At 46.7% G+C, this 14418-nt stretch overlaps 1 protein-coding gene across 1 annotated transcript in view; it reads left to right on the top strand.

Annotated features, from left to right (window-relative positions):
* Positions 1–8840: 8840 nt before the first annotated feature.
* Positions 8841–14418, top strand: part of LOC147679751 (uncharacterized) — a 165278-nt gene continuing 159700 nt past the window's right edge. The window contains exon 1 of the mRNA XM_086943314.1: positions 8841–9163. Within this exon, the coding sequence (XP_086799440.1) occupies positions 9124–9163 (40 nt within the window). The 5' untranslated portion in view covers positions 8841–9123. The remainder of the gene's footprint in view (positions 9164–14418) is intronic.

The following is a 14418-nucleotide window of genomic DNA, read 5'->3' as shown; positions in this document are numbered from 1 at the left end:
ATATATATATGCTAGTACTACCATCTCTAGATGAAATGGGGGATGTCGGATGGGGCGAGCCCCCCACAGGACCACAAGATAGGGCACGTAAAATTCATGAGCACTTAACAAGAAATTTGCTTGATGTATTTTACCCAGTGACGAAACCAAGGGAAAATAAATGCCCCAAATGTCCCTGGTTTAATATAAATTGTCGGAAAGCCAAGCAGGATCTTTTAGATACAGTGAAGGCAAATGATAGGCCATTAATTAAACAGCTCAGCGCCAGGTACAAAGGGGTATTCAAACAGAAAATAAAAATTGGGAAGCAGACAAGTGGGAAGCCCTTAGGGCTGCCCTGAATGATAAAGACCTGAAATCATTCTGGGCAATTGTAAGCTCTGCTGATAGGGAAGGGAGACTTGCCTTAGAGCCTAACATAGCCCCCGAAGTTTGGGAACTACACTTCAGGGCATTGTACGATGAGCAGAAAGTAGAGGGTGGTATTATTGATTCTCCGAGGCCTCTACAGGAGTTCCAACTAGAGGGGCTGTGGGAAATTAGCATGGTCGAAGTGGAAAATGCTATCTCTAAACTGCAGTTCAATAAAGCCCCAGGCTTAGACCAATTACCTGGGTATCTCTTGCGGATGGAACCCAAAATCTGGGTCCCTTACCTGTGTGCCCTATTTAATGCCATTCCGAAGGGCATGGATCCCCCGGAAACCTGGTGCGGGGCAGAGATAGTTCCCATACATAACAAGCATTTACAATGCAATGGTTTCGCCTTTGGAAAAGTTTGAGCTATCGGCATTGCTCATGACATTTTTTTTTTTACTTATGAATAAATGGCATTGTTATTTACATTGCCAACGGCTGACACTACAGGTGCAGGCACACCCGTCCAATAGCAGAAGTACTGAGGCTGCCATGAATCTAGAGTTCTGTACTGCCATTTACCAACCTGTGTTGAGAGTTGAGAGGTTAGATTTCTAAAAGTGAAAGTTGAAATTGCATTGCGCTTAGAGCAGCAGGGTATCCGGCAGCTTTAGCCTGGGAGACGCCCCCTCTCACCCCTCAGCGCCAGTACACAGAGTGACGCAAACACATTTTCTACTGAAAAGGGAGGGCTTGGAGTTATTAAAGAAATGGATATGCCCAAGACTATCAAAGATGTGTGAATAAATTGTGGCTTGCAGTATAACGAGATCGCAAATTGTTGGTCTGTGTGTGGAAGCTTTCTCTGATGCTTTTCCTGCCTGTCAGGTTAGCACAGCTTTCGAACGCCACTAATCTGCGTGAATATTAAATGGGTAAACATGATCATCCTTTAATATTGGTTTGGATTGAGTCCTTCTGTTGTTTTAATAAGTGGAGTCTTCTAGAATGCTTGTTATCTGTCTGCTATGCAAACAGGATTTATTATTCACATCGAGCGGATTTTCCTTAGTGTTGTAGCTCCTGGCAGTGTGCTTTCGAGTTACGGGAACTGACTTTTTTTTTTAAAATAAAATAGCTGCAGCATCATAGGATATTGATTAACAGCCCTTTCACTGCAGACCTCGTTATCTAGACAGTTTATTGCGGTTTGTTTCTGCATCCAGTCAGAAACCAAGAATAGGCCATGGGACATTACCGCTCCATACATCTATCGAAGCACTTGGAAGAGAGCTGCCTGTCACAACAGAGTGATCATGAACCCAGGCAATCTCTGCCGTGTTCATCATCTACGCATTCTCACGCGCACGCACTCTTCCACTTACCCACCCAAGCACGCCAACATACTTTCATTGATGTAAACACTCGTGCACCCATTCGCTCTCACTCACATCCACAGTCACGCACTCGCACTCACTCATGCATCCAGACACTCACTCGTTCACAGCAGGGCACTCACTCAAATGCGGACATGATCGTACACTCACACTCTAGGGCTGACAGACACTGGCACAAGCTACCTCGCGGGGGGCGGGAAAGACACGGAAGCGGGAGGGGGGCGGGAAAGACACGGACAGCAGGGGGGGGCGGGAAAGACACGGACAGCGGGGGGGGAGGAACGCACTCACCTGGACTTCTTCCGGCCACTCTAGGGCTGACAGACACTGGCACAAGCTACCTCGCGCGGCGGGAAAGACACGGAAGCAGGAGGGGCGGCGGGAAAGACACGGAAGCAGGAGGGGGGGCGGGAAAGACACGGACAGCGGGGGGGCAGGAAAGACACGAACAGCGGGGGGGGGGGAGGAACGCACTCACCTGGACTTCTTCCGGCGGCCGTGGTCGGCATGAAATGAGGAACCCTTATATTTGGGACCAAGGTGCATGGTAATGGATGAATGGTTTAAGTGCAACAGTTACTACTAGAGTGCCCCAGCACAGAGGGAGGCGGCCAGTAGCCAATATGTTTTGCAGGTTCCAGGGATGAGATGTTTTATTGCAAGCCTATGTAGAGTCACACCTCGAGAGAGCAGAAGGTGCTAAAAGTAGTGTTTTTGTAAAATGGCAGAAAAGGCACTTAGAACTAAAGATCGCATTTAAGAGGGCTTGCAGGCTGCTTTAGGCCCATTACTTGCAAGCAGAGGGCCGTAGGTCAGGGCTGGATGCATTAACACAACATGAGGAGTTGCTGTAGAAACACCCTAGAATATATACTTATTAGGTCACAATAACAAACTCACTGCCGACTTGGATATTACATTTAGTAAAAGGTTACAATGCAGCATGTTGAGTAAGTGTTTAGTCATACCTTGGCTGGCCTACCAAAAGGTAGTATGCTGCCCAAACAAATGAAAGATTGAGCGTATACAAGTGTGAATCAACAATAAACAGCAAAACGTTATGAAAGTAGATATCCTCCAGTAAAATGGAAGCCCGTTCTTCATTGAGTTCTTAACAGTCCCAACAATGCATGCATCACTGTTCAGGGCGTAATATGTAGCACGTTGACTTCCACCTAAACTGTAAAGATAGGTCAGAATCAGGGGAGTGGAGTGAGCGCGTTGTCAACTCCGCATCACTACCCTAAGTCCAAAATAGTAATTTGTGTAGGCCAGGGTTCTTTCCTTTGGCGGTAGCGTCCCAGAGAGCACAGTACCAGAAACAGAAAGGCATGACTTCTGTGTGTTAATGGTGTTTTCAGAGTCATTAGCAATATTGCCCGTTTCCCACTGCATCCCCCAGCCCCCATTTGTATATATGCCTGTATTTAGTATTTACATAGCACGAACCTTGCCAAGAGTGCCTTAATCCAATCACCACAGTACCACATGAAAACCAAATGACAATTATAGCAGGACTGGCCTGTAAACAGAAGCAGCCAGGGGTAGTGTAGCGTTTTAACTGGTATGTGGCGAATAAAAAAATGATAAGTAGCACTGACAGAGCCACAGGCAATCAGCAGTGCAATCCAGTTCTTTACATAGTAGCACAAGAGTTGGGGGGGAACCACGGTCAGGAAAGGGGTGCAGTGGTGGAGACGTGCGGCACCCTGAACTGCATTCATACGGACTGCTTTAGGGCAGCACTCCGTGTTTTAAGAAGGGCAATGTAGTTCTGCGCCCACTGCAGGGCAGTACGAGGCTGGCCTGCATTTCTGGTAAACACGTTCAGAGACGAGAATACATTCTGGCACGCTCTCGGCTCAAAGAAGCAAGGAGGCTTGTTTTGCTGTCTTCTGGTGGTATTATTGAGTGAGAGAGAATACTACACATAACAGCTCTGGAAAGCACAGGGGGCCCTGACTCTGGGACAGGAGCAGTGAGGCCGAGCAAACCCAAACACAACGTGATAGAGCCCCCGCATGCCCTCCGGAAAGCTCAAAGTGCTACAAGGCTACAACAACTGCATAACGACGCTATATAAAAGCAAGGAATCATAACATGTTGCAAAATCGCATAAGGTTTCTTTCTTTCCGTTAAATGTGTTCTGCTTTACAACATTATTACAGTTGTAATCTAGGCACCCATTGGGGTCCTATGCATTGTTGAGTAATCTGTGTAGGTCTGTCTCTCCAGATTGGACTGACAACGTTCTTTAAACGTGCCCCTTAAAGGCTGATTATTCCTGTATTTTTTGTTAACTGCCACTTCCACAGCGCACAGTCTCCAATTAGAATTGCATCGTAGCGCCTTAATAACTATCTGTGTATCCCGGTCGCGCTAGCCAGTGATCCTGAATGGGGCGCTCAGTGGAAATAGTTCACGTGCTCTATGTTTAAACTGATTCTATTCCTAGACTGTCTGCTCTGGTAGAATATGCTTAGTCACATGCTCAGATTTCAGACACAGAGATATCTGTCTTGGTTTGTCTTTTCACGCTCATCTGAAACCTTGACACGCCGTTTTGTGACCGAAGGAGCATTCAAGCTTATATCCGGTTTCAGGGACTCAAAGGTCGTTTCTAGTGCAGCTCTCACTTCTGACCAGTCATCCATTGCTGCAGCTCGGCGTTCGACGCTGCTCATAGCGTCTTGCGTGGCTCGAGCCCTTCACGCGCTCCCTGTGTCCTCCCGCTACGCACCCATGCTTGCTTGGTACATTCACACTCTCTATTCTATGCTCTTCTTACCTTTTCCCAAACCCTGCCCCTGCGCGCCTGATGTAACTGTGCTTGCAGCCACGTGACGCTGCCTGCTCATGCCCTTCACCACAGGCCCTGACTACAGATTTCTCAGAATAGCCCCCGGAGACAGATAAATAAGCATTGTCACCTCACAAGGGCGCATGGCTCGAGGCAGTGTCCATGGTTTTGCGCAGTGAAGAAGGCAGAAGCACGCAGAGACGGATATCTAAGCGATCTGGCTGCTCAGTCTTGTGACATTACAAGAACCAGCAGCGGCCATTTCGGCAACCCCGCCCACGGCCGCAGTAATCATGAAGCACACAGACAGGGGGGGAGGGGGAGGGCGGGAATGGACAGCGGGAGGGGGGTCGGGAAGGCTTCCTCCGTTGGCGGGGGGGGGGGGAAGGCTTCCTCCCTTGGCGGGAGGAGGGCGGGAACGGACAGCGGGAGGGGGGGTCAGGAAACAGAAAAAATACATTAAGAGCGAAAACGTCAAAATACGTAAACTTACAAAGTAAAAACAAATTTATAAACAAAATGCTCCTTACCTGATCGCCTCGTGGGAACTCCAATCTTGCAGCCAACTCCAACAACAGACACTTTGAAAAGGAACAAAACAGGCCCACTCGAAAAAAAAAAATAACACCCACCCACCACCGTGATGACGAACAGAAGTGGGTGGAGAGGGAAAAAATCTTGGGAACGCCCCCGAATCTGGTCCGACCTTGACGGACAGATCTCTGTTCCAATGGCTAGCCTCCATTTATGGAGCTAGCCAATGGAACAGAGGGGCGTATTCAAGTGTCCCTTACTGAAAACTAGAGATTTCTCCTGGGGGCGGAGCTAACGCTCCGTGCCCCAGGCGAAACCTAAAAAAGTTTGTCCTCTCCTACCCACAAATTATAGACCCATCAGTCTAATCAATACCACCCAAAAACTGATGGGACGGGTTATCTTGGATCGATTGCAGGGTTGGATTGAGGAGGAGATACTAAGTCCGTATCAGGCCAGCTTCAGAACGAGTACGTCAACCGTTGACCAGATATTCAGATTACAACTACTTTTTTGGAAAACGGTGAGTATAGATGGTGGCAGCCTCTATCTCATATTTGTCGATCTGAAGTCGGTCTTTGACCTAGTCCTCAGGAAGAAACTCTGGAAAGTACTTCACGACCTTAGGATTCCACCATATCTCCTTGACGTGTTAGTGAGGCTACACACAGGGAATTATGCGCGAGTAAGAAGTGGAAAATATGGAGAACTTTCTGCACGATTCCCAGTTAAAAAGGGGGTACGTCAGGGATGTGTGCTTGCCGCCACTCTATTTTGTCTTTACATTCATAGGCTCATCGACCATCTCAATAACATCAAAGACAATGATGCACCAAAGTTAGTCTCGGGCAGGGTACCCGTGTTGATGTTTGCGGACGACACTTTGCTGTTGTCCAAAACATCAACGGGTATACAACGTACCCTGGACGGCTTCGCGGAGTTCTGTAAATTGAGGGGCTTGGAGATTAATTTAACCAAGACTAAATTCATGGTTTTCAACCCACCCAAAACCACCCGCCCAAATCCCTCCCTAGAGAGTACCCTCCTGGAAAGGGTCAGGATATTCGAATACCTGGGTATCACACTAACAGAACATCTTGAGTGGGAACCCCAATTGGCGAAGGCAAATCTTAAGTTAACACAGACGGTGGGGGGGGGATCATGAAGATGTACAGAATCTCAACGTTTAAGCCAGTTGCCCCTGTTGTTGAAATATATAAAGCTCAAGCCAGAGGGACCACTTGTTATGGGGCTGAACTGTGGGGACACTACTCTTCTTCTAATCTTTTGAAAACAGAGAACAACTTCATGAGGCAACTACTGGGTCTTCCTAGTAGTACCTCCTTAGTTCCCCTTCGTATCGACCTGGGCCTGCCGCCCATTGACAAAGAGAGTGCCCTTAGACCCATTACATTCTGGCACAGGGTATGGATGACACAGGAGTTGTCATGATACAGAGCCGAGCTCAGGGAGATCCTTTGTATTTTAACTAAGACAATACCGTGGCTTTCACACGTAAGGGACCTCTGTGCTAGGCTCGGTAGGCAGGACCTCTGGAAAACGCCGGAGTCAGCATGCCCATTAATATCTAGGCTAGATCTTGTGCTGCATTATCGGCAATATAATTTACAAACCCTTCAGGAAAGAACCATTGGTGGTAGGTTAACAGCAGAGTTCTTCCAAGTAAAGGCAGAATATAGAAAAGAATCCTTCTTGGATGTGATCCATTTCCCCCCTGGCCAGGAAATTATATATATAATTTAGAATGGGGACCCTCCCACTAATGAGCTTTACTAGTAAATGGGCCACAGAGACCAAGGAAGACTGCCCGGCATGTAATTACAGGTTAGAGTCCGAAATTCAACTACTGTTCGTCTCCCCGCATACCACCTGCCACGCAAACGATGGTTAATGCAAATATGTAGAAACCTAGGGTTCAGGCGCTTGTTTAGAGGCCTATCGACTATTAAAATATAAAGCCCACCCCCCAATCGTATTTGCTGTATCACGTTTCTTAAACAGCATGTGGCATAGGCGGAGGGGATTTCTAAAGTTATATTGGGGATTGCATCAAGCATGTTATTTTTTAGGCCATATGCAGGTCTAGCTAACAGGGAACTTCGTCCCAGTTCTCTGTTTTGCCACTTCTTTTTTATCTTGATATCTTTTAGACTCAAATTAATTTATTGTTTTTTATCTTAATACCTGCTAGTCTTAAATGAATTCAATAATTGTTTTAATCGGTTTTATGATGTCAATATTTTGTACACTGTAATAATTGTAGATATATTAACACATGGTCCACTGTTATTTATTTTTCATGTTGGTTGTGTTTTTAACAATGCAATTTTATGGTCCTAGTTGGCCGAAATAAAGTTATTGACTGACTGACTATTACATGCGAGACCTCAAAAAGCAGTAGCTGCACAACCCAGCGTTCGCATCTTGACAGAAAAAGGCATATGTTGGGTGTCCGATATTGACATACATGATACGATGGTGCAGGTATGGGTAATTGCTGGGATGTGTACTTGAACACAGAAACGCTATTATTTACCCAGTGGCTGGCTAAATAACCACAAGTATGTGAAATATAGGTGTTGGTTGTTCTTAACAAGTCAATATCCCAAAATAGTTTCAACTTCCACCATAGAGTGATAGAAGTTATTTGTAATTTTGAGATGTGGGTACAAATATTTAATCTTACATAGACAGAAACTAATATAAATCCATCCATTGGATTTCTGTGAATTTGGCCATGAATCCTAAAGATTTTAGTCCAAATTATGAGTCAGTTTCCTACCTTATTTCCATATCCTGGTAGCCCTGGATATTATTTTGACTTAGCTTCTGAGATGTTTGTGCTGCTCTGTTGACCCAGTTGGTGTTACCTCACACATTCCTATTTTTTATCAGGGTCGGACTGAGACAGAAAGTAGAGTCCCAATTTGTAATTCCTATAAGTGATTTAGAAAGCTAAAAAAGCGGCCCAGGTTTGCAAACATTGGGGCTGTTTTCAACGTGCAGAGTTGAGCTGTAAAATTGTTTTGCAACGTATGGAATATTTCGTGGGTTTGAGCTTGCTCCAGGCATTGTTTCTTTTAATATCAAGGGAATCCACTGTATAAACCAGCCCAGCAGTCCATAAAACAGGCCCAGAGCCAAAAACCACTACGCCCAGACACTGAACTGGCAGACCAACCCATCAGGCTCATCCGGCTCAGCCTGATAGCCATAAAGGTCAGTTCGACCCTGTTCTTTTAGTTACAAAAACTTTATTGTGTATGATATTTTTGGTGAGAGCTGACAATCTCCATTTGGCGTGCTGAAGCTCACAACTACATTCGTCCACATTCCACTAGGGCAGAAAGTTCTAACCTGCAAATCTGAGGGTCCGTCAAATTAAAAAAAAGAATTATTCCAACCGTGGTTGACATATTATAGGTCAAAAAACTTCTGTGGAGAGCTGCTGCAGACGCGTTGTCAATTTTATATAATAAAGTCGTCTGCTTAGTTGCTAAACGGCTCCACGTCATGATGTGCACCACCTTAGGGGCTTTACGCTCACCCACATAATCATACCGGTTATACGATATACTTTTAATGTTGAAAGCAAATTTTCGAGTTTCAGGCTGCAATCGACTGTTGGTTGAAGAGGGCCCGGGCTGATTGAAAATACCACCACGTGTGCATGAGGTCACTCGACTAGCAAGGGACTCCCGGACTCGCTGTTTGCTTAGTACAGTAGACCTTGGACTGGTCTAACGCGTGTGTGAGGTGATCAATGCCTCAAGGCCCTGGGCACAGACCCCGTTAAAAATGAAATGAAGCCTTATCCAACAGACGTTACTCCCCGCAGCCGACGCGCGTCCTTTGAGTTGGTAAAACCGAGAGTGGATTATCACGAGCCCGCCCCCTCTCCATGCAGAGAACAGCAGGTCCAGCCTTGAGCGCGCGACGCCAGACCCTGGGCTGCGCGCGCGAAAGAAAGAAGCTCAGCAGACTGGCTGCAAGGATTCCCCTAGCGTAGGCGGAGATGAGAAAGAGGTGTCCGTTCAGAGTAGCTTTACTCTCAGGTACGTGCAGTGTTGTTCTTTCTTAATCTCTCGGTCTTATTGTTTGAGTAATTAAACCCCCTGTTATTTACAGTGCTGTTAAACTGCAAAAACGGTTATACAGGCAATTGATTCAAATATGTTTTTTAGGTTCGCCACGTTTATACATGCCAACAGACCGGATTCAGAATCGGCACAAAATTGCTTTCTTTTAGGTGCCTCTTGCCTAAAATCGCTCCTACTGCAATATAAGCCAATTGGGAAAATACAACCCCATTATTTTGTTTTGAAATCCCCCATTTCGAAAATGTTGGCATGTATACACTTCTCTGGAGCTGCCAGAAACTCTTCCTAGTTCTCTATTTTCGTGTTTCTTCTTGTGCATTCGGTGTGTATACATTAATTGTTTATATTTTGGTATGCCAGAGAAAATGTTTCCATGCATTCGATGTGTCGTAGGGAGTGCATTAACTATTTTAGAGCATAGTCACATGCTTTGCTAATATGCATTGACGCATCGGCGTCCGACATGTGAATATTATTTGCATGCAATCGGTGTGTTATGGGGAATATTTAATACCTTTGATATTCTATGGCTCAAAATCCTACGCAGTCGGCTTGCACTGGTTCTCACGTGTCCAACTGGTTAAAGATCGGTTCTGTAGACGATAGAGAACTTTAAAATTGCATTCAGGTTTTTGGGGAAACTCGGCAATCCTCTCCAATCTGCACCAGTCGACAAAGAACCTACCAGCTTGCTGTGCAATGACCACCACTACCAAGCGTGGTTGTTTGAAACGTGCAATCTATTGAGGGTGCTGTAAATAACTAACGAACGGGGCTGGACCTTTGAAGAATTGGTGAACAGTTGCACCATTTTGAGGTTCGCAAGAGAATAAAGTACGATGCATGCGTGTGCCATGATAGCACAAGTACGAAAGGGGGCTATACATTTATGCAAAAGACTCATCGAACTTCGTTGCTTTTGCATTTTTTGCAAATTGGCTAGCGTTAAAAGATCATTAGAATCCACTGTAGTGGGGTGTGGAGGAACCCCCTAAGAATGTTGTAAACAAAATCAGGGCAAAAGTAGTACATTTTACAGCACAGCTCTCACATAAATTGAGTAAATATCCAGATGTTCTGAAAGGGCAATCCAAGAATGTAGTCATGTCCAAGAAAAGCCTTAAATTCCATGAAATGTTTTTGAACTTGTTTGGCAAAACAGTGGAGTTTTCAACAGGGTATATCTTTCTCTAAATAGTGGCTAAATGGATTCATGTACTACTGGCAGATAATTAATCAGATTACAGCAAGGCTTTCATTTGTAGGTATGACTAGAGACAAATGTAGCTATCTTATCTGAACTTTTACAATATATGCCCAATTGAAGATTTGTTTGATTAGATAATGGTGTAACCCATTCAGGGGACGCACTAAGAGTGCAAGGATAGACAGCGCCAAGAGGGTTCAATGCGATCATTGACAATGTTAATCGAGGAGCAGTGGTTAAGGCGTTCTCAGCTGTAGTTATTGCAGGAATAAGTCGCATTGTGGATCAGCACATGCTGCAGCCATGTGGAGTTGTAACTGTCAGTCAGAAGTTGAGTATTGGCAGTTTAACAGGTAATTCATTGGTACAAAAGGGATGGACCCCCCATTTAGGGCCAAATCCTGTCATGTAATCTATCCATGCAGTGATAACAGCTATCGGGATGTCATCAGGGCAACACAAGACGCTATGGACAGTGATTTCCAGCTGCATTGTTGGGCGGAAAAAAGCACATAATCAAGCGCAGCACATAAGCCATGCATGAACAATATGAAAGACTACCATTGGTTCTCCCGTCTATGGAGAATGGTGGCAGTAACTTGGCCACTTAATTTATTCCTTATAGTGACGGCTCCTCCACTAAGGCGGAGGAGCGTCACACCACAATAAAAATACAATGATAATAACACTATGCTGTTATCATTTTATTTTTCAATACGTACCATGTAGTGGCAGGGCAGGGCTGGGCTGGTCTGCCCACGGAGCAGGGGGAGGATTGGTGGACATTTTCTAAGTGCACATGACGGTTTGGCCGGCCAAACAGACAGGCAAACTTAGCATGTTCTCCACGAGGCTGTATTGCACAGCCAAGTGCAGAACATACACCAGCTCCCACTACCTGTCTGAGCGCCGAACCAGGCCGCTCAGACAAATCGCCGGGCTGCTGTCTTGCTGATGACAGCAGCGTCGTGAATGGCTTAGGGGAGTGTGGGAGCCTGTGTGCTTCCTGTGTCGAACAAAGAGGGCGGAGGAGAGGCAATCGGCCGGAGGTAAGTGAAACTTCCTTTTTCCCCCCTTTATTTTTATTACCTCTCCCCTCCTCCCAGCCCCACCACCACTACTGCCCTGTAGCAGCCACTACTGAGTCCTTAGCCTATATGATTGGAGCAACCTGCAGGTCTTTTCCTCTCCTGGTGAGGTGATATGTTTGTGCTGAAATCTGTTATTTTTTGCCTTGCTGGTACACCAATTACTGGGCCCATAGGGCGGTAGTTCTCAGTACCGCTTCACACACCCTCCCCGTCACAGTCCTAGCACATGGAGGTGCCCCACCCCTTTCAATTCAGGGTTATTTAGACAATATTTCTTTTATTTCTATTAAGCACCCCTGAGGCTTATAGAAAATATGTCCCCTTTTCTCGTTTCCTGTTTACTCCTGTCCCTGTTGGGATGGGCTATCTAAAGGTAAGCATTGTTTATGTGTTTCAATCTGTCTTTACCCGGATTTCGCTGTTGCTAGCGCTCTTTCTGGTATTGCGATTTGTTTGGTGACTCCCTGCTCATGTGCTGGTCGGGGGTGGGGAGCATTAAAGCCAGTATATCGCACCACAGCATGGCATACTGATCTTCCGTGCTGATGCAGGTGTGTGGGGCCACTGGGCAAGCAGGAACTCCTGGACCAAACCTCGGGGGTTGAGACGATTTACTCTTGATCTTCCCGGGCCCGATCTACTATGGGTCCCGAGCAGTTGGGCCAGATACCCTATCAGCACTTGACTGTCAGTGGTAGCGTGGGTCTAGCCGTCTAAGGCTTCTCCCCGGGTGGGGTGGGGGACCCAGATGCAGGTGGTGGGTGACACATGCTCACAACTCAAAGTGCGTTCAATAGTAGTAATAAATGATGGTCCAGTCAAATACTTACTTTTAATTACAAAAGCAGTTTGAAATATGTCATACACAAATAATACACATCTCCCTGAGGCCACCTTTAGTGATCAAATTGCAGATTCCGGATTCCCGCTTCCCTCTCACTAGCAGTAGATGTTATTCACCATTCAATAAAGGCAATATTCGGGTTACGCCCCAGCAGTCGTCTGAGTCTGATAAAAAGCCTAAAGTGTTCCAGGCCCGCAGCACTATGCAGCAGAACAAGTCCACCAGGACGTCTAGCCCTCCGATCAACCTTACCCGCTCCTGCGACAATAGTGCAATCAGAATCTACGTGGGGAGTGTCAACGGCTGCTGCTGTTGAGTAATACTCACTACTCAGCAGCTGGGCGTCCACAGAGCTTCCTCTGGTGAGACGGTCAGTTCCTCTGGTCCTATCCACTGGTAGGGGTAGGTTGCTCTGGTTCTGATCCTCAATTGGGCCCACACGGGTCACCACGGCAGCATCTCCGCACAATGATGCCTTGTCCTTTCTGTGGCTCCACCTGGCATAAGGGGTCACTAACCTTACTTCTTACAGAGGCTACAACCCTATTTCAAAGCGGTACAAAAGGGGGTGGTGATGGACGGAGCATCTGAACCGATCAAACACTCACATCCAGTCAACAGATCTGAGTTTAATCCATCACTGTTCTTTAGACCACTCTGCCACCCCAGTTCAGACATGTCCATATGCAAATCAGTCTGACCCTGTGCCTCATGGGAACAGTCCAGCCTGAACTGCCAAGCCATGCCTTTCCTGGACCGGAAACAGTCTACCGAGGACCGGTTTCTGGCATTACAGCCGTCTTCAGCCCGGCTTGCTTGAATCCAGTGGCAAAGTGAGCAAGGGACTCACGCCAGAGCATACCCTGCCAACTTATGGCGAACAAAGCGGTACAAAACCGGTCCTAGGATGCTTGATTCCGGTCCAGGAAAGACATGGCTTGGCAGTTCGGGCTGGACTGTTCCCATGAGGCACAGGGTCAAGGCTGATTTGCATATGGCCATGTCTGAATTGAGGTGGTGTGGAGTGCAAAAAAACGATGAATTTAGGCCCAGATCTCTGTACTGGGGTGAATGTATGACATTGTTCTGCATTCTGTCCATCAATTGTTGTTTTTGCATTTGTCACCCCGAGTGGGATGGGTTTGCTCAGACATGAGTCCCATGCTCTCCACACCACTGTAGTCAAGCTATCCTGGCTGAAGACGGCTGATAGCCAGAAACCGGTCCTAGGAAGCTTGATTCCGGTCCAGGAAAGACATGGCTTGGCAGTTTGGGCTGGACTGTTCCCATGAGGCACAGGGTCAAGGCTGATTTGCATATGGCCATGTCTGAACTGGGATGGTGTGGAGTGCAAAAAAACGATGGATTTAGGCCCAGATCTCTGTACTGGGGCGAATGTATGACATTGTTCTGCATTCTGTCCATCAATTGTTGTTTTTGAATTTACAACCCTATTTCAAGCCAGTAATCTTCAAGGAGGCCCCACCTTACATACAGAGTCTCCGTCTTCCCTCTGCAATGGGCTACACCCCGATCCAATACACAAGTGGCGCTGTCCACTGCTAACTTCGCAGCAACCACCTATGGCATACAAAGTCGCCGAATTGAACCTACACATGGGCAAGGACCTGATCAGTGCAGCAGCTGTCACTGTACACCTTGCTACAGGGATTCGCTTGTCAGGATCCCCCACTGGGCCTTACTCCCTCTAGCGCTCTCCTCTTCTTCACAGGGCACTCTGGTTTTGGCAGTCAGGCAGGCACTGGTGCTCCAGGAGCAGGTGGTCTTGGATGTCGCTGGGTGATGTCCCTGGGACACTGGCAGACTTTAACATTCAGTCCTGGTCACAGTATTGCAGATCTTCTCTTCCTTGCATGCCCCAACTGGCTGCTTGATAGTTGAAAGTTTTGGGAGCCTCTAGCTCCCCTTCTTGCTCTCCTTCTTATCGTCCCGTTCTAGACACCAAATGTGATTTAGGCTCTTTAAAGTTTGTGTAGGGGGTTTGCTTCTGTTTGACATGCCCACTCTGCTACTGTGCCCATTCATCAGAAAGCTGTCTGTCACAGCA

Source organism: Lissotriton vulgaris, chromosome 11 (genome assembly GCF_964263255.1).
Source record: "Lissotriton vulgaris chromosome 11, aLisVul1.2, whole genome shotgun sequence".
Classification (NCBI taxonomy): domain Eukaryota; kingdom Metazoa; phylum Chordata; class Amphibia; order Caudata; family Salamandridae; genus Lissotriton; species Lissotriton vulgaris.
This window is presented reverse-complemented; position numbering and strand designations above follow the sequence as displayed.